The sequence below is a fragment of the Stylophora pistillata genome, chromosome 9, assembly GCF_964205215.1.
Source record: "Stylophora pistillata chromosome 9, jaStyPist1.2, whole genome shotgun sequence".
Lineage (NCBI taxonomy): Eukaryota > Metazoa > Cnidaria > Anthozoa > Scleractinia > Pocilloporidae > Stylophora > Stylophora pistillata.
The window spans coordinates 5349092-5367578 of record NC_142527.1 but is presented as its reverse complement, the minus strand read 5'-3'; the positions used below and the strand labels follow the sequence as shown (position 1 = coordinate 5367578).

Sequence of the window (18487 nt, the reverse complement as noted above, 5' to 3'; positions counted from 1 at the left end):
GTTAAGTAGATTAAGTCGTAGTACCTTTTTATTATCATTTATAGTTAAGAAAAAGGCATTTGTTTAGGATTCATTGACTAATGAATCTACCAAAGTGGTTCAGGAAACCGAAACGATTGCAATATAATAAATATCGATAGGATCACAATATCTGCTCGTCTCTGTCATAATTCGTAAAAAACGAAAACAACCGAAGAAAACAAGGCAAAGAAACGATGTAATTGCAATTTTCGAAATGTAGCGTGTGCCTTTTGTATCACTGCTTTGCGACCAAAGAAAGACAAATTTGGGTTGAAACAATTCAACTTGGATGCCTTATTTAGTTTTACGAGGCATAGTTTCGATTCAGTGTTTTGATGAGAGTTGTTTAATTGCAGCCAATAAAAGAGTGGAGTGACGGAAGCTGCGTCGGTTAGTTGATACGGGCAAAGACACTGGTGCAGTTTTGCTGATCAGCGAAAGAAAAAACGTGTATATGATTTTTAGCTCAGATTTTTAGCTCGGTTACAACGCTTACGTATAGTGTCTTAAAGTGACTCACATTTGCAAAAAAAAAAAATTGTAAATATGCTATGATAGAAGGACAAAGGGCCCTTGGCAAGAATTTAAATCAATTCATACTGCTGAAAAAGCTCTTCCACAACCATGCTATTTGAAATCACAGAAAGAAGCCAGATTTGCCAGGCTCCTACAATATTGCAACCTGACTTTAGTACAGCGAGTGCCTTCGTAAAGCGGCCGCGGAAGGAAGAGGTTTAACTTGCGTATGAAAAATATCACAATATATAGCATTACAGACTATTTTCCGAGGTGTATTGGAAGAAGTCAGATTTGCCAGGGTCTGCAATATTGCAACTGTTTGCGTCACTACAGCGGGCGCTTTCGTAAAGAGGGTGAACTGATTCCCTTCTTTGGCGACTGCGGTAGAAAAAGGCTTAGCTTTCGCATGGAAGATAACACAATATATTTAATTGTTACTCACAGAAAATTTCCCGAGGTGTATTGGAATAGGAACTAAGTGATTACCTCTTTTCTACACTAATTTTGCCGCAGCATTAGATCACCAAATTTAGCACTCACATATTGGATAATCGACGACTGAAGTCCATAAGAAGCAGCTTTTTTGCGAGTAGCATCAGTTTCTAGCAAAAGTTTTCACTGGCAAGAAAACTTAAGCTGACCGAGAATAAGAATTCGTTAGCAAGACAAAGAAGCATGACGCGCATGGGCTTCCTCCTATGGGTGACAGCAGTCTTCGCTGCATCGGAAAATCCTGATGGTGAGATCGGATTGTTCCATGGTTCCATGATTTCTTGTAATAATTCCAAAGTAGATCATACTTTTTGAAGCTATGGCTCGGAATTTTGAATTGTTTTCGCTTTTTTGAACATTTCAGTTCGTTCCGGCCGCTTTTTCTGATTATTGATTTTTCTAGCCGTCACAATTTTTAAGCAATTTAATTGATACGCCGTAAGAAACCCATGGACTGATTTACCACGTTGAAAATTCTTAAAGTACGATCGTTGGAGAATAAATCACCATCTTTGAAATTTTCTACAGTACGAAGTCCACCTGATTTTGCCGGGAATAGCTACAATTTTCAATTCGAATTCGAATTCACACCGAATCCTTTTTGCGCATTAATCACAAGCGTAGCAGTCATTTACAAGCTATTAGTTTTCTATTGAAACGTACCTATCCCAGAAAAGTAGGATGGAGGTCCTCTGTTCCTGTGACGAATTATTATTAGTAGAGTCAGAGAGAATGGAAGTATATAAAACTCCATAAATTTGTTTCGCTTATGCATTTTTTTAAATTGGGAAACTAATTGACTGCCCTACTGACCAATGGAGCAAGACTTATTATTTGATTATTTTCATGGAAGAATTGACTGCATAATTCATTGGTTGATTGCATGAATGATAATTGTTAAATTGAATAAATTAGTAAACAATTCAACAACTAATCGATTGTATGCAGTTTTTGAACCATAGAAAACTTGGGAATGGATGATAAGGATTTATTCGAGGGAGATATCATTCTCCCTCCCGATCTCCTCTATAAAGCCGAGCATGGAATGGATGTTGATAGCTCCCGCAAAAGAGGCGCGATCAAAAGCAGACTATGGCCGTTAGGAGAGGTTCCTTATGTCATCTTAAATATGCTTGGTAAGGATGAATAAAATATGTTATCGTTTAACTCTCCAACCATTGTAATTCGTGGCTTTTTAATAGACCAAAGACGAAGATGGCATCTGCTGTACTACTGTAGCTGTAATGTCACGTAATTAGCTAGAGAGCAAGGCTTTTTGTTTTTCATTATCCTTTTCGAAGATTAATACGGATATTTTCAAACTGTATGTTTACTTGGACATATTTGTACAAGTCTCTTTGAATTTCGAAATTAGACATATAAACTACACATAAATAAAATTAAAAACGAAGCGACAGCTGGTTACCAGCAAGACGCCAGGACGGCAGAGCACCCCTAGTCGCTTTATATCACTAAAACGGGACGAGCCCCGTGTAGATGAGACACATGGTCGAGTTCAGACTTACCCTTTTTCATTTCAACTAAAAGTTCGGAACTCTTAGTTCAAAAAGTCGCTGAGATAATCCGCTTCACCTGTGTCACAATTCAAAGTGTATTGCTGGATGAAGATCTTTGTTGCATCATATCTACGATTCGAATTCTGAATGCAAGCACAGGATGAAAAAATTAAACTTGGTACAAGAGATCGAATCTAACTCGTCTGTGTCTTTATTTTAAAATACAGGTGGAACTACGAACACCGAAAGGGCCTTTACGGCTATTAATCAAGGAATGGAAGAATGGACAACAAAGACATGCATCCGTTTTAAGAGGCGAACAAATGAAAGAGCCTACGTAGAATTTACTTTACGCAAGTAAGAGAATGTTGGCGTAAACTGCTTTAAAACATATCTCGGTAATTCATAAGCTGGAAGGTTCGAACGAAGTTAAAAGAAATGGTTAGCGAAATTAGAGATTCGAGCTATCACAGCATGTTAGCATTTTTTCTGGTGCTAAATAAAATTTTATCTAAATTTCAAAAGAGAGAGCCATAATATCTCAACGTGGTGTTATTGATGGATGGGCAAGACGAAGCAATCAAGGCTCTGTTTCCCTTCGTACGGGGCTACGTTGCGCGCGCTCCGCTACAAGAGAGTTTATACGCAAACCAGACTAGCGACTGCAAACAGTACGTCGTAAACCAAAATATTAAGTGTAAAGGAAAAAAACTTTGGGCGTGCTTTTTAAAACATTGTATATTTCTTTGTTGCCTTTTCCTAGACGGCAATGTAATTCACCAAAGGTTTTGTAGATCAAGAATGCTGGAGTACCTGACACTTAACGGCGCCGTTACATGTTATACTGAAGAGAATCTTTTACCCTGATAAAGACTCTAAAGACATCGAGTCACTCGTAAAGCTTTTATAAAAGATTATAATTCTGTTTTAGTGATCAAAGTTTTCCTCAGCGCTGCCATTGGGTCTCGCCCGCTAGATCCATAATGATCAACTTAAACAGAGCGACACTCTAGTATGTTTTTTCATGAAAGCGCTTTATACTGTATAAATAATAAATGCATTCTCCTGATGTCAACTTACTTTTTAGTGGAGGGTGTTATTCAAGTGTGGGTAGAACTGGAAGACCTCAAGTTATCAACCTTGCCCCCGGATGCTGGACTCTAGGAATCGTTGCCCATGAAATCGGTAAATAATTTTGTCTGTTGTGTTTGTTTATGCTATTTTATTTATTTTCCTTTCCTTTTTAGTTTGGTCGGTTTGTTTGTTTGTTTTTCTTCTGGTTTTTTTTTTTTTTTCACCTTTTTGGTTTGCTTTTTTGTTTTCTTATTTGTTTATATTTTAGATGCTTTATTTTATATATTTGTTTAGGGGCAATATTTTTAGAGCCGTCGCAAAATTAAAACCAACTTGATACGAACTTAAGACCACTTCAAAAATTCTTAAAATTTTCTCTAATTCTCCACAGGTCATGCCATAGGATTCTTTCATGAACAGTCTCGCCCCGATAGAGATCAGTTTGTCACAGTGCTGTTGCAAAATGTACAACCAGGTGAGGCAAATTGATTCGCAACTCATTTTCAAAAGCCCATTACAGCAAAACTCTTCATTCTTGGATTTTTCCACCTAGTCTTTTTTTAAGAAGCTAATGTACAATTACTCCCAAGAAGGTGCACGCGCTATCTTGCACTAAAAATCTAAATTTCAGTTTCGTCATAGAATTATTTCACTCAGTTAACTGTCAATAACCCGTACTTTTCACTTACCAAAGGAAATATTCGTATCCTCTTAGGTCTCTTTTCATTTTTTATCCTTGATTGCTCAATGCATATTATCAGCACGTCAAAAGTTTATTAAAATTGTAATCCAAAGAAGTATCTGAAGTTATTTTAGTTTTTGTTTTTGTTTTTGTTTTTTGGCTTCACGCTCGACCTCTTCCTATTTTCAAAAGATTTGAACATACTGTGCAAAGTGTGAAAAGAAATGTGGCAAACACCGTTTACTTCCATTTTTCCGGTCATTTTGTTTTTTAACTCATGGCAACCCAAACCTTTCTTGAGTTCTCTTCAAAAGGGCTCTCGTTATCAGGATTGATAGCAATTTTCTTCCTTACTTCCACCAGTTATATTTTCATTTACCGACTTTCCCGACAAAAAATGTTTGATGTAATTTATTGCAGGGAAAGAGAATAATTTTAGGAAGTACCCAAGGTCAACCATTGATTCTCTCGGCACCCCTTACGATTATCAAAGCCTAATGCACTATGGAAGTAGATTTTTCAGTAGAAACGGACGTCTAACGATAAAAACGAAAAACCCGAGGGTAAGTTATTATTATAGCTACCAACACAATTTTTTTCGTTTATGTTTCCTGGATTTACAAAGAGACAAAAAGGCTCGTTTCACAAAGGTCCTGTGACTTTATGAGCCAGAAGCCATAAAAATCTAAATCTATGGAATGTAGATAAAGAGATCACATCTCACCTCATACACCGGTTCGTTCTCTTTTTGTTTCCCGATATCTTAATACTGTCTTCATCTTGTATAATTTCATAGCAGTTATAAACAAGTTTTTAGGGCCCATTAAGTTACAGGGAGCCCCGTGAAACAGGATCCTAGACCCAACTACACGAACTATTTACTGGTGTAGCCAATATGCTCCACTTCCTCTGACATTTTTTGACTAGCTGTCGAGTTGGACCCTCATCCTTCAATGAGCAACTTGTTTTCTTAGAACCAACAACAAGTTTCAATAGCTGGATAGACTTTTGCAGTACATTTGCAGATTTGGGGGAAGAGTGATGGAGGGAGGAAGGCATTGTGTGAAATACATTACTGACTGCGAACAAGGAAACAGAATAAACCTCCTAATCCCAAATGGATCATACCAACCAACTTTCGTTCCGGGATGGACTACAGTGGTTGATTAAAGTTACTTACTCACTTACTTATGACGTTTATACATATATTTTCCAGTATCAAGGAGCTATTGGCCAAAGGAATGGTCTAAGTACAATTGATGCACAGCAAGCGAACCGTTTGTACCAAAGTGAATGTAGTAAAAGAGGCGGAGGAGGTTTGTGACGCATCATAACCATTTTTTTTTTTCTTTATACATATCAATCTTGTTTTTTGTAATTAAATTTCAGTTTTGGTTTAGTTCATTTCTGTTTAAGACTTTTTCAGCTTTTCAACTATTTCTGAAACATGCTCTTTTTTGGAAATTTTTAATACGTGCAGATAATATTCGCGAGTTGCTTAGTCAATCAGAAAAATAACCCAGAAGGCCAGTCTTTATAAGGTCAAAAAGCAATGATAAGGGACAGGTGATTGGCACGTTAAAAAGTAGTTTTACAAGTGTTCTTTCCTGTCGAGGCGCTGTTGCTCCGTTAACAACATTTTCAGTCTGCATTCATTGTGTTATAAATTAATTCCAACGAAATATTAAAATGTACTACGGTCTCACATGTCACGCCTTATTTGGCGGAATGAAATTTGATAAAAAAGAAATGTAGGAAGTGTGTACATGTATATGATATTTTAGAAGATTATTCAACGAGCTGCAGCAACTATAAATAACAAACGTCTTTGCTTCATTTCCTAAATCGCAGTTTGTCGAGACAGATGGAGCTTTTGCCAGCGGTGGCCAGTAAGCTTCTGCAGCCGGTATTCTGTAGTTAGGGAAAACTGCAAGAAACTATGCAACCAATGCAGTTAGCTGAGAATAAGATAACCGCCATGATGCATTTAGTCTTCAACCCTTGTGTGTCAAACGAACTTAGTAAAAGTTCCGTACATGTACCTGCACATACTTTTGTCATTGTTGCTTGTAATTTTCGTTTTTCTAAAGAGGCTCAGAACGGTTTCCTAATTCATTTTCAATCTATTGTTTTTTGGATCAAAGCGACCACTCTTGTGGTAGTGTCTTGCCTCAGCAATGGTATCATACAATTAAAAAACATTTCTTGTGAGTTGGTGGTAATTTTCTCCCTCGTGAGAAGTCATCATCCCCACATTTTAATGAAAACACAGTTTTAATTTTTAGTTGTGTGCACTTTTGACTCAAAAGCAAGTTCTGCGACCCCTCCCCTCCGCCCTTATTACTGTCATTTTTAGTCGAATTGAGCAAGACAAACTCATCTTTACGTGAAACATTTTTACAAAACCTGTTGGGCAGGTTCATTGTACACACCCTGGTCACGAGCTGTAATTCATTTTTATAGGGATTATTTGATTAACCTGAATCGCTATATGAACCTGGTAATACCACCTATCAGCAATTCAAAAGGGTGGGTGGGGGTGTGGGTAGTTACCATAGGCGGGAAATTGCGGACCTATTACTAAGCGAATATTCCTTTTCAACTCGTAAATTACGCATGCGCAACACGAGTTATCGTGGGTAATGGGAAAATGCGGTGGCTCGATCGCTCGCTGGGCTGTAAACATTATGCAAATAAGGTACGCTCGCTACTTTCGTTTAAAGTGCAGTCCATCTTTAACTAAAATAAGTTGTTTTAAAGGTCTAAATCAGAAGATCTAAGCTTAAAGAAGACTCGACCACCGAAAATGAGAACATCAAGAATCGTATTAAAAATCGATGAACAGCACAAGTTCTCACTTCATGCGGACCTTGTATTGATTTTACAGAAGCGGAAGTTGTAGAAGTACGGTTAAGGTACGGTAAATGCGCATATAGCGAGCGAAACGATACAAACACAAAGCATTTATTATTCAATTTGACTCACCGCTCTACAGACAAAATGTTTATTTTCTGTCGTTAAACAGATGACGGTTTTATGCAAAACACGCGAGCTAATCTACCTGACATTATAACTACTCTTTGCATCTCGGACCATCCCAAATTCCAATCACTTTCACCATAAACCTGGCACGAACTTCGTCATTTAACCATTTTATCATCAGACACCACAAAAGTCACTATAGAATATATCAAAAGGCACGCCACAATTACACGTAAAATCATTCTTCATCATAATCCACAACATATTTTCATTGGTATCATCTTGAAACTGAGACCAAACGATACTGCAGTTTTTCAGCCTCTCTAGACGTAGACGACTGCAAATTCAAACACCAACTGTTTCCCCTTAGACTACCCAGACGAAATTATCACTGTATACTCTTATTCCTTAGCTTATGCACTCTGCCCAGCGACAACCTACGTCAATCTGTCTCTTTACCCCGCACTATCCTTTCGAACTATCCATCCTATATCTAATCTCCCTCCATTTTATTTTTTGCCACAATTCGCAGTAATGTCGCAATCTTTTTATCATTATTATTATTATTACTATTATTATTATTATTATTTTATTCACAACCTTACAAATTACAAATACAGTCACTTACGTAACTTACAGTACAATACTACTACTCACATTATTTACAGTGTAACAACGGTTTACACTACTTACAAAACAGTTCAAAAGCTTACACCACTATTGTTACATTCTACTAGTACTACTAAGTGCCACTGTTACTAGTTTTACAGTACTATAATACACTGTACTATAAAATACTAACACAGATATTACTACTTCTAGTATTGCAGTGGTTTAACCAGTTACTTATTTATTAGCCACTTTTTATTAAATTTATCTAAAGCATTATTCTTCATACACACATATTTTTCTGTTTCAAACTTATTTTTAACCTTTAATTTTAAGCCAGTTATATTGGGTAATATTTGAGTTCTTCTCCAATCCCATAAATATATCTTAGCTATCAGTAATAAGTAATTAAGTAAACGGCAGTTCGTGATTATAATACCTACAATAACATCTTTCAAGGTAAGGTGTACAAATTCTTTTGAAAGACTGTAAAAATACAATTCAAAATCTCTCCAAAAACTTTTTGTTTTTATGCAATCAAAAAGAAGATGGCTCAAGGTTTCTGATTCAGACCAATCAGATTGCGACATTACTCTGAATCAGTAATGTCGCAATCTGATTGGCCATGAGTACAGACAACGGTGCTCGCGTCAAAGTGTCACGCAATGGTCACGCACTGAAAGAATCTTCTTTTTTGACTTCGATATTGTGGTCAGTACTCTTATCAACAACAACATTCATCATCACAGTTGTCACGCTTTGTTGCGGTCTTACACGGCAGAGCCTCGTGATCCCACAGCATCACATGATCACATCAAGTACGCAATCTGTTGTTTTCTAGTTTCGATTAATGTCATTGGCTGGCTTTAAAACAAATTTGACCAAATATGATTAAATTTGGAAATGAAGCTCTGTAAAAAAAATAATGATAAATAATGGTAATTGGACTGAATGGAGCGCAATTTGGTCTGAGATCACATTTGTAACGGCACTCAAACAAGCGCCTAGCGCGACTTCGCTTTGAAATCATAAGTATTTTCAGACCAAATTTGCACGACATGAAGTTCAAATACAGGATTTTTTAGTCTGTTCATATTCCTACATAGCGGTTTGTCGAGACAAACCAGACAATTATCGTCGACCCATTTCTCGCCTGACTGAACTACCTTCAGGTCTTTTCGTTGACTTGTTTCAACACATTTTGTCGCTGTCGCCGTCACTTATTTTCGTTAGTCCTCAGGAATATTCGCCGAACTTTTTCTGAACTTAACCTTCCATGTAGTTTCAAACGATGAGCCCAATATAACTTTTAATGAGGACATTGAGCTCTATGGTATTATTATGTTACTCAGTTTTTTTGGTGGTATCTCGGCGAATCAAATCCCCTCTTGAGGTTTTCCTGCGATTTTTATCGTGTTGTTCATGTTGTTTAACTCCTGTGAACGGTGAAATGAAATTTCTTGCACTGTTGCGCACGGAAACAAAACAAAACAACCAGAGATGAATGGTTGCTCTTAACTTTCTTTTTTTTTTCGCGGAACTATTATTATTATTATTATTATTTACGTTTGTTCATGTTGTTTAACTCCTGTGAACGGTGAAATGAAATTTCTTGCACTGTTGCGCACGGAAACAAAACAAAACAACCAGAGATGAATGGTTGCTCTTAACTTTCTTTTTTTTTTCGCGGAACTATTATTATTATTATTATTATTATTTACGTTTAATTACTTTTCATCGCTGTTTTTAGCTTTCTGAGTGTAACAGTGGGCTTGTATCACATGTCTAAAAAGAACGGTTCATGCGCGATATGAAGTATCTATCTATATGCAGCAGTGGAAAAGATTTATGCCATTAAGATTCTTTGGAATCGCGTGTTTTGCATGTTCTTGGCGACTAATCACTTATTGACAAACGTGGTCCGAATTATAGAAAGCAAAATCATGGAAAATGAAATGAATGGAACGAGTCAGCGGGAATTTCGAGTCATCGAGGATTTGTGTACACGAGGAATGGAGTTCTCGAGATGTAGCTCTTGGGCTATAGTTGATAAATCGAAGTGTTTATCTTTGCGACATAATCATGCGAAGCTCGATGGTTCGGATGTGTTGAACTTCTTCAAAAGCTCTGTATGGGCAGGATCCAACTGAGCGACAAATTGATAACAGTTTTAAAAAAAAAGAATCTGCATAAAAATTAATTTAATTTACCAGCAGGCTTGAATTCGGAGATAAATCTGTGTTCTTATTTGAATCATTAAAAGGTTAACAAAAATTTAGGATCTAGAAAAAGTGTATGCATTTTACAATGTTTCCGGTAAGGTGTGCGTCGTCATAAATTTCATAAATCTCATTTATTCTTTTCCAGAGCTTTCTCCGTTCAAAAATTACGACAAAGGAAGGGTTACCATTTCTGAATGGATTGAGCGGAAAAAGTTTTTAATGATCGGACGGACGGAAGAGGATATGTTTGTCGTAAGGCAAGAAAAGAATAAACTTTAGACACTACTCCGGAAACAACGCGCTTCTCTGCCATGGAAATAATACACAACGAATGGGTTATAATTCATTTGTTACAGCGAGAAAATGATGAGTGGTTTGTCAATTTATCGGCAAGCGAATTTACTTTGTTTGTCAAAAGGGCATTCAAGTTCATTTCTATTGATTTTTGAAAGACATTATTACTATTTGACACGCGGTGTATTTCTGTTACCTAATGCGTCTATTCAAACTTCGTTGATTGATTTCTACAGAATTAGCATACAACCCCCGCGTCACTGAATTGAAGGAGTTTATTTGTAATTTGAGAGTGCCGCCACCGAAAATCCTCAGTTGATCAACCATGGCTTAGCGGTGAGCACGTAAGAAATCTATCGCACAGAATGGGCGAGACGAAAGAAAATGGGCAATGTTTGAAACCTGGCCTGGGATGTTTCGTGATAGCATGGATATCCGTAGCCACAATCGCTCTGATTCTGTCTTATTTCATCGCACGCTCAAATGGAGACATTTCGTTCATTGTTCCGTCGATAAGCGACACAACATACAAAGATCCCGAAGGAGCGATTTTCGCCGAGTTCTTCAATGCCACTGCAATTCTAACTCTGGTTATGATGGCTGTTCGATATTTCCAGATCAAAATGATCAATAGAGAAATAGAAGGCAGCGAATCGTCGCATCTAGCGCAACTCAATTTACTGAGTAACGTCCTCGGTATTGGAAGTGCCGTGGGAGTGTCTATCGTCGCAAATTTCAGATCTCGTGAGGTAATACTGTTTTAAAATCTTTATAAGGTTCTTACCTAAATTTCCCATAACGCTGAAGACATATTTTTTTCCCGTTAAGCTTCCTTTAATATAATTTTTTAAGAGTTGTTGATTTATGCCTGTTCGAGCGCGCAAAATGTAAATAAGCAGCTTAGTCACTCGGCCGCGTTCTGACACATTGTACCCCTTTCAATTTACGAATTTTTACTTCAGAAAGCAAATTTATTTCTTCTTTTTCACGGGTTTCTTTGTGGTTTTAAGATAATGAAATCCCCCACTCCATCCTTATCGGTAAAATCTTTTTGCAACTTAAGTTACGCTACAATGATTGGTGTAATTATGAAAATCCGCAGCGATCAGAAGATGTAATTATATATGTTTCGTCCCTTTGTGTTAGGCCGCGAACCAGGTTTAAACGTCTAAAATGCCATGCGTTTTCAAGGTGTTAAATATCACTTTCGCTTCTTTAACTTTTAACCTAGCCAGTCCGCGAGGACGATGTGACAAAGTGAAAAAATATTCATTCTCTATTTCTGTTAAAACTTGCTAATTACGTTGTGCGTTTGCATAAATGAATAATCGAAAGTGGTTTGTGTGGTATTTCAGATGTACTGCATGCGTCACTCGCCACTCTACTTAGCGTGGAAAAGTGAGAGGTCTGCTTTTTTCTTTGAATCACATCGAGGTTTCTCTTCCAAGCGCTTTTTTCCCTTCACTGCATATGTTCCATATAAGCAAATTAAAACTGATTTTCTGCCGGAATAGACAAGCATAGGCTGATTTCTTTATGACGTGTTCATTTTAGCGCCAAGCCGAGAGGCCTTCCAGCACTTTCACAATTTTTTCAGATTTTTTTTGTCTCCGTGTAACTTAGAAACCATTATTCGTTTGAAAGAATTGTTATATTACGAAAGTTATAGAGTAAATAGTACTAATTGAATGAGGTGACTTTCTAATTCTTTTAAAATCGAGTTACTGCCGAAAATTTTTACCTCATTCGCATTTGATTAAGATGAAAATTTATACTTCACACAGAGAAAAACAATGAACAAATTTGTCGTTGATTAATAATTCTATTTGATTGGTTGATTTAACAGCATTTCGCCGAACGAATCCACTTTTTTACTTATCTCACGTAAGTGCAGAGGTATAAAATTTTAGGCCTTCTAAGTTTTAAAATCTTTGAGACGGTTTCAACGGTTTCTAATGGCTGTCGCTTTCCTGGCCGCTTTCGAGAAATCTGCATGTTACTAAACCACTAATTGTTATCCTTTCCCATCATATCGTTATCCTCACGATTTTTTTTTTTTTTTTTTCTTTTTTCCGGCTCTACACAGTTGGTTCCAAAACTAAAGGAACCGTATTCTTGGCTGAATCCCAAAAGCTTATCCTCTCCATTCTTTAAATTTTAGAATTTTTCAGTTATGTTCCTTCAAGTATGTCCGGAAGGCAATGAAAAACGTGTCTTTCGTAGATTAATCTAACAAAGTTGAATCTTTTCCCACCGCCCTGACTTTTTGGGAATTCTCAACATTCACATGGAGAAAAATCGAGACGAACTTTCTCAACTTTATTGTTGCATTTGATTCAATTTCCCGAAGTCATTTTAGTTGACGTATTAACAGTGTCCGCCCACCATGAAGCCTTTCGGTGAGAATCCGTTTCGCACCAACTAACAGGAAAGAATGGCACTCGACAAACCGCTGGCCCGTGTCTACAAACAACTGCTGGGGATACGACAAAACATGACTCAACTGAAAATAATTAATAGTTAGATATTGAATGCTTCAAATTCTATGGCGCATAGTAATCGAGAGCGAGTAATTCAATTGTTTTCCTATATATCCACGTACTCGTCCAAATCTTAACTTGCCTGTGTAAGTGGACGGCATGCGTCAGGTGCGCGCGCTGCTGTCACGCATTTCACCAAGTTAAGACTTGTGTTTCTTTTTATGAATACGTACAACCGATATCTAGTCTCTTTCTCGAATTTTGTCATAGTTTTGGTTAATTGGTAACCGTGTAATAGGATAGTTGACACGTCACGACTGAGTAGGTGGGCAGCACGTATCAAGTCCGCTACTATCCCGCTGTTAAATTTTTCCTTCTGCACTTCACACCTGCTGGAACAGGGTAGACAATCGATAGCCCGTTTGCAAGCTCTCGTAATGAGCGCATGCGTTGTAAGACGCGCGTTTATCCGTCCGGGAAGATTCGAGACGAGTCGGGGAGAGGTTTGTCAGGGGTCTGGTACCAATTCCCTTGCAGACTGCTCGCGGGCTCACGTTGCTCAAGATATCGTACTTTCCCGCGGGCAAAGAAACACACGTGCCAAAGTAGCCTACATGTGGCCGTACCCTCCTTCCCTTCCGTTTCTCCTTGGAGGGGTGGGAGGGTACGGATACACGAAGGCTAGTGCCAAAGCGGTGACGGCGAGTTCTGCGGTTGAGTCAACTCTAAGTTTAGAGTGACTGGCTTATAATTTCTCCTCAATATCACACCTGAATCAAACATTAAGGTCATGAGAATAAAGAAAATGATCAACAACTGCAGAAGCTAGCTCCTGATTGTTGAGCAAATTCTCCTTTGTCAGCACCTTAAGAATTGTATAGAGAACGGTATGGAGAATGTGCATATTGATGTTAAGCTGTAGAGGGTTAGTTTCTTTTTTTAACAGGAAGTATTTCTATTTTCCAGGTTGATAATCCCTTGTCGGCTGTGCACATAATTGGAGCTGTGCTCCTTTTTGTCAGCGGTGCTGCCTACTGTTGGGCCCAGACCTTTATCACTTATCAGCTGACCAAGTTTAATGTAAACACTAAATCTATGTTTTTGGGTCGCCTGGTCATTTCAAGTGTTCTTACACTGAGTGTCTTAGTATTCTTGGTCTGCGGTGGACTTGACAGCCGCACTGCAATGATTAAACCCATCGAGATCGCTGGGAATATAGCAGAGTGGCTAGCTGCCTGGTGTTTTGGTGCGTTTGGAATTTCGTTCTGTAAAGAATTCCAAAAACTTTCCTTAAATATTCAATGTATTCCAAGGTGTAGCGGTCAGAGCAGCGACGTGCTCAAGTATTCAACCATTCCTGTCAGCGGAGCGGATGAGAACGCCACGGACAGCGATTGACGTCTGCCGTCATCGTGAAGTCGTAATAGTGATAAGTTAGCAATTTTCAAGGACATTTAGTCCTAAAAATAATTAAAATTTTCAGAAAAGAATTTAATTTAATTCATTAGGGTTAACGGAATGCTAAGTTTAGGAGAAATATCGCTAGATGCCTGTAAAGTCCGACAGAAGAATGAGATTACCAAATTGGTCAAGAATTCAAAACCTAAGGAATCATGAAGAATCATAAGTTATTTTATTATTTATCGTCTTGAACATTCTCTTTTGAGATCGGTTAATAAATTACGTTACGTTCACTCCCGGGAAAAGCATTGCAATCGAAAAAGAACTAAAAGGATATCTTCTCTTTGAAGAAGAACTTTATGACTGTTTATTAACGTAGAAAACAAAGTTTGTTTTGAAATTAAATTCTCTGCATCATAACATTTATATGATTACTCTTGTAAAACGGGAAAAAAACCCGAGGGTTTCTGGGACTTCATTTTTTTCAACGTGACGACAGCATTTTTTGGTCTTCTAGATCTTATCGTCTAAAATGAGATTAGAACAAGTCGATTGAATTTGCATCGTAGCTTTTGCCATCAGCGAAAAAATATTTATTCATATTTTTGTTTATCATTTGGATCATATAGTGAAAGAGTTTAATTTTATTCTGAAAAAGGCATATCCACTTTAACAATGGGAATTTTATGGATTTTCCTCGATCAGCAAACAAACATATCAAACTGTTTCCCCACTGCGATGGACATTTGTTTTTGTCGGTTCCAGCCTGGCGCGGCCGCTAACCCAGATGCCCTCCTGAGAAAATTTTCAAAATGGCGGACAAGCCAAAGAGAGAGATAAGAGAACCAAGGCGATTCTGCAACGAATACTCAGCATACATCCCTGTTAAAAAGGTCATTTCACAGAGAAAAAATACAAAGTTGTATGATATTGAAGTCACGGAGGTTGACAAACCCAACAAGAGACTGAAAATTCACTACATTGGCTACAGTACACGCTTCGATGAGTGGAGACCCTTCGGGGACGGTGAAGCATCTGAATATTTTCCTTCGAAATTGTATAGATTAGTAGGCTGCAACAAAAATTTATTTGATGACGGTTAGGGTAAAACAGCAATCTAACCTGAAAAAAATGTATTTATTCTGACTCTTTCGGAAAATAACTTTACAAATCTTACTTGTTTATCTCGTAAGTAAACGATGGTAAATTAATACCCGAAGCGCTTTCCGAGCTACCCAATTCTTCTCCCACTGCTTTCACGCTTATAAAGGAGGAAACGAGCAAAAGGAGGAAGGTGTGGCTGTTTTGACTAGCCATTTGACGAGGTTCAATCTGCTCCTTGTTCGACAATTTACATATCAAAACAAAGGAAATTTGTTCATCTCTTTGATTTTTTACATTTTCAATTTGCGCTTGCGTAAGAGAGAAATCGCCCAAGACTCCTCGCTCGGTCTTGTTTTGACCACGAACGCCTTCTTAATTTTGACGGACCCGCTCGGGAAAAGGTGAAAATGAAGAGGGCAAAACTTTACTTTGTAGTACGAAAATACACAAAATGGAAAGCCATGATATTATAGTTCAATATTTCGGTGGTACATTGTTAACTTTTCATACAGAGAGTCGGCAAGATGATAGAACATCTAAAAATCGCACTCGATTTGAGTGGGCCGATGAAGTGGGCGTGGTCACGAAATTCAGTAAGAGACTATTTGTACCCCGTGAGTTTGATATGTTCCTAAAGATAAAATAAGAAACGATTATTTTACAATATCGATTCAGGTGCTTCGTATTCAGAATCTCATGAGAGATCCGCCAATCGACTACTCAGCAGGCACTCGTCATCTTATACTGCAAATTAGTATTTTTTTAATTGAGTAAAGAATGTTTCGAAGGAACATTATAACGAGGTCGCTTAATTGTTTTAACTCTTCATTTTCCTTCGTCGAGCTAACCCTGGATTAGAACCCAAAACTGCTGGGTCGGTCAGAGAAAGGGGCGATAAGAAAAGGACGACAACCGAATGCCGTAGGCTGTAGTTCTAAAATCCCTGATCACTGCAGTGAACAAATTCTGAGGAGACAAATCCCTCGATCAACTGCGGGCGGTGCCTGTGGAAACATAAGCGTATAAAAACACCCTAACTTTGTTTGTTATGGTTCCAATGAGGAATCATGGGATGTTGGTTTCACGACCTCTTAAGCTGGCTTCCTAGCACTAGAAGGGCCCAATCTTTCCGTGGAGTTTCACGCTTTTTTTCAAGATCGCAATGCTGAAATCGCTTCTCATCAACAAGCTTCTAACAAGATCCTCGCATTTATTTGCGGCCCTCTTGAAACAGAGACAAGATAATTTTACCGTCGGCTCCTTGCGAAGTTGGAAAGTCAGGCGCATTATAGAAGCCGCTTGTTAAGTAGGTTGATTAACCATTTGCTGTCGACAACTCGACGTTGGCAGACAGCCTCCTCGATAGCGTCTAAAATCTGGAAGTTGCAATGTCAACCCCCTGTGTGGATATCTTGATGTGAGCGCGCCCACAGTGTCATGGGCAGCGTTATCGCGCAAAGGACGCTGTGTTGGGTTAGGACGTTGTGGAGGTTAAAAGGTCGCAAAGTTCTGTAATTTAGGTTTATTCGCTTGTAAAGTGTTCATAAGGACAATGAACATTTGGTGACGTTTCCAAGGGAAAGGATGTCTCGATGGGCTATTTTGTCAGCTGTTTTGAAGGTAACTGAATGTTTCCAGGGGACCTCTCAAACAGTCGTCACTCGCCTCAAGGAGACAAAATGTACCAGCATGCTCCAGCAAACGATCATTTTCGCGATCAGAGAGTCATTTTGAGTAAATCTCGCAGCCAAAGAAAGAGGGGTTATCAACTTGTAAGGTAATCATCTTTATTTTCTGAATTTTGCATGTTTTTAAGATTAAACAATAAGTAACAGTATCTTACTTAAGTCTGCGAATCGGCGGCATGCGTGTTTTTGTGTACTACAATGAATGCAGTCGGAAGACTTGGATCGCATTTCAAAAAATTTCCATAACAAATCGTGGACTTCATATGACAGGAAGCATCTGTGGGAAAATTTTGGTGAAAGGAGTATCCATTAGTTGTGAAATAATCCTCTTTTCATTTAAAATCAATTCTAACTTGATCAGTACACAAGGTTCGCCTTATTATGTCTGAATAACAACGTATGTGGCTTCCTCTTTTACAGTAGGCAGAAGCCACAACAGTCTTTAGGCTAAGCCTGTAAACAAACTGATTAATGGTGCAGCTTGTGAACATTATGTAGAAACACGTGTGTAGCAACAAGGTAAAGCTACAAAAGTTGCTCGCTCGACTGTCACGCCAAACGTTTACCTGCCCAAACCTCTCTTCAGCGTTTCACTCACTTCTATGCAGTCTTTCAACCCGATAACGAGTGACATGTTATGTTCCCCCAGGTTGTTCTGTCTTTTGCTCGCTGCATCAGGTTATCTTCCGCCTCCCTTCCGCCTCACTTGCTTGCTTTAATTGCTAGTGGTGTTTTAAAGTTGTTCATAGCTTTTTTTCTCGGTTATTTTGTGCGTTTCTTTAGCATTATGGTAAATACGGCGATCAAGTACGAGGATATGGAAATGGAACGCATCGATCGAGAATTGAACGGTGCAGGAGGACTGTGCACGCATTTTGGTTTTTGTTTTAACCTTCTAATTCAAAACGAATTAAAATAAAAATGCGAAGGGAATGGATGGTGATAAAAAGAAGTGTTCAGCGCTTCCCACACCGGGAGTCGAACCCGGGCCGCCTGGGTGAAAACCAGGAATCCTAACCGCTAGACCATGTGGGAGTTGCTTGACAGGCAACTGAAAAGTTTGTTAGATAAACTCCTTGTTAAGGGACTTTTCATGGTTCTGTTATTTGAAACGTCATGTCCTCAGGTGAAGATTTCCTCTGAAGAGGTAAAATTTAAAAAAGACATAACCTTTTGTAAATTAATCGAAACTGCACCAAAACCTAAAAGTATTGTGCAATCATATAATGTTAAGTGATTGATTTGACATCAAGATGTGGCAAGATTTAGGTCACAGACAACGTAATTTGATGTTAATTACAAATTTATTCCAGTTCTTGTGGATTTAACTTAAGTTGAAAAGTTCAATAAGAAAACGACCTAGTTTGTTGCCTCATCGCTCCGAACAAGGTTTATCGGTTAT

General features: G+C 38.2%; 2 protein-coding genes and 1 non-coding gene across 4 annotated transcripts; 2 read left to right on the top strand and 1 right to left on the bottom strand.

The window, feature by feature from the left end:
- The first annotated feature begins 1104 nt into the window (after nt 1–1104).
- Nucleotides 1105–6516, top strand: LOC111341592 (zinc metalloproteinase nas-14-like). 2 transcript variants are annotated; one of them, XM_022948584.2, is made up of 8 exons: nt 1105–1279; nt 1995–2168; nt 2777–2906; nt 3637–3734; nt 4015–4098; nt 4726–4868; nt 5522–5621; nt 6157–6516. In XM_022948584.2, the coding sequence occupies exons 1-8, from the start codon at nt 1216–1218 to the stop codon at nt 6261–6263; spliced, it is 900 nt and encodes a 299-aa protein (XP_022804319.2). In that variant the 5' UTR covers nt 1105–1215; the 3' UTR covers nt 6264–6516. The 2 variants fall into 2 exon arrangements, with proteins under 2 accessions (XP_022804319.2, XP_088590463.1); XM_088734337.1 differs by having other exon boundaries at nt 1131–1279; nt 1981–2168.
- Nucleotides 6517–10659: 4143 nt separating this feature from the next.
- On the top strand, nt 10660–14715 carry LOC111341589 (DNA damage-regulated autophagy modulator protein 1-like). The gene is made up of 2 exons (XM_088732121.1): nt 10660–11161; nt 13859–14715. The coding sequence occupies exons 1-2, from the start codon at nt 10778–10780 to the stop codon at nt 14288–14290; spliced, it is 816 nt and encodes a 271-aa protein (XP_088588247.1). The 5' UTR covers nt 10660–10777; the 3' UTR covers nt 14291–14715.
- A 3333-nt stretch (nt 14716–18048) lies between these two features.
- Nucleotides 18049–18120, bottom strand: Trnae-uuc (transfer RNA glutamic acid (anticodon UUC)). The gene has a single exon. It is a non-coding gene; the product is annotated as a tRNA-Glu (tRNA).
- Nucleotides 18121–18487: the final 367 nt, after the last annotated feature.

Coding starts and splice junctions, on each gene's coding strand:
- LOC111341592 (XM_022948584.2), top strand. CDS start 1,216: ATGACGCGCATGGGCTTCCTCCTATGGGTGACAGCAGTCTTCGCTGCA. Junction 4,869..5,521: donor TAAAAACGAAAAACCCGAGG/GTAAGTTATTAT, acceptor TATATTTTCCAG/TATCAAGGAGCTATTGGCCA. Junction 5,622..6,156: donor TAGTAAAAGAGGCGGAGGAG/GTTTGTGACGCA, acceptor CCTAAATCGCAG/TTTGTCGAGACAGATGGAGC.
- LOC111341589 (XM_088732121.1), top strand. CDS start 10,778: ATGGGCGAGACGAAAGAAAATGGGCAATGTTTGAAACCTGGCCTGGGA. Junction 11,162..13,858: donor CAAATTTCAGATCTCGTGAG/GTAATACTGTTT, acceptor TCTATTTTCCAG/GTTGATAATCCCTTGTCGGC.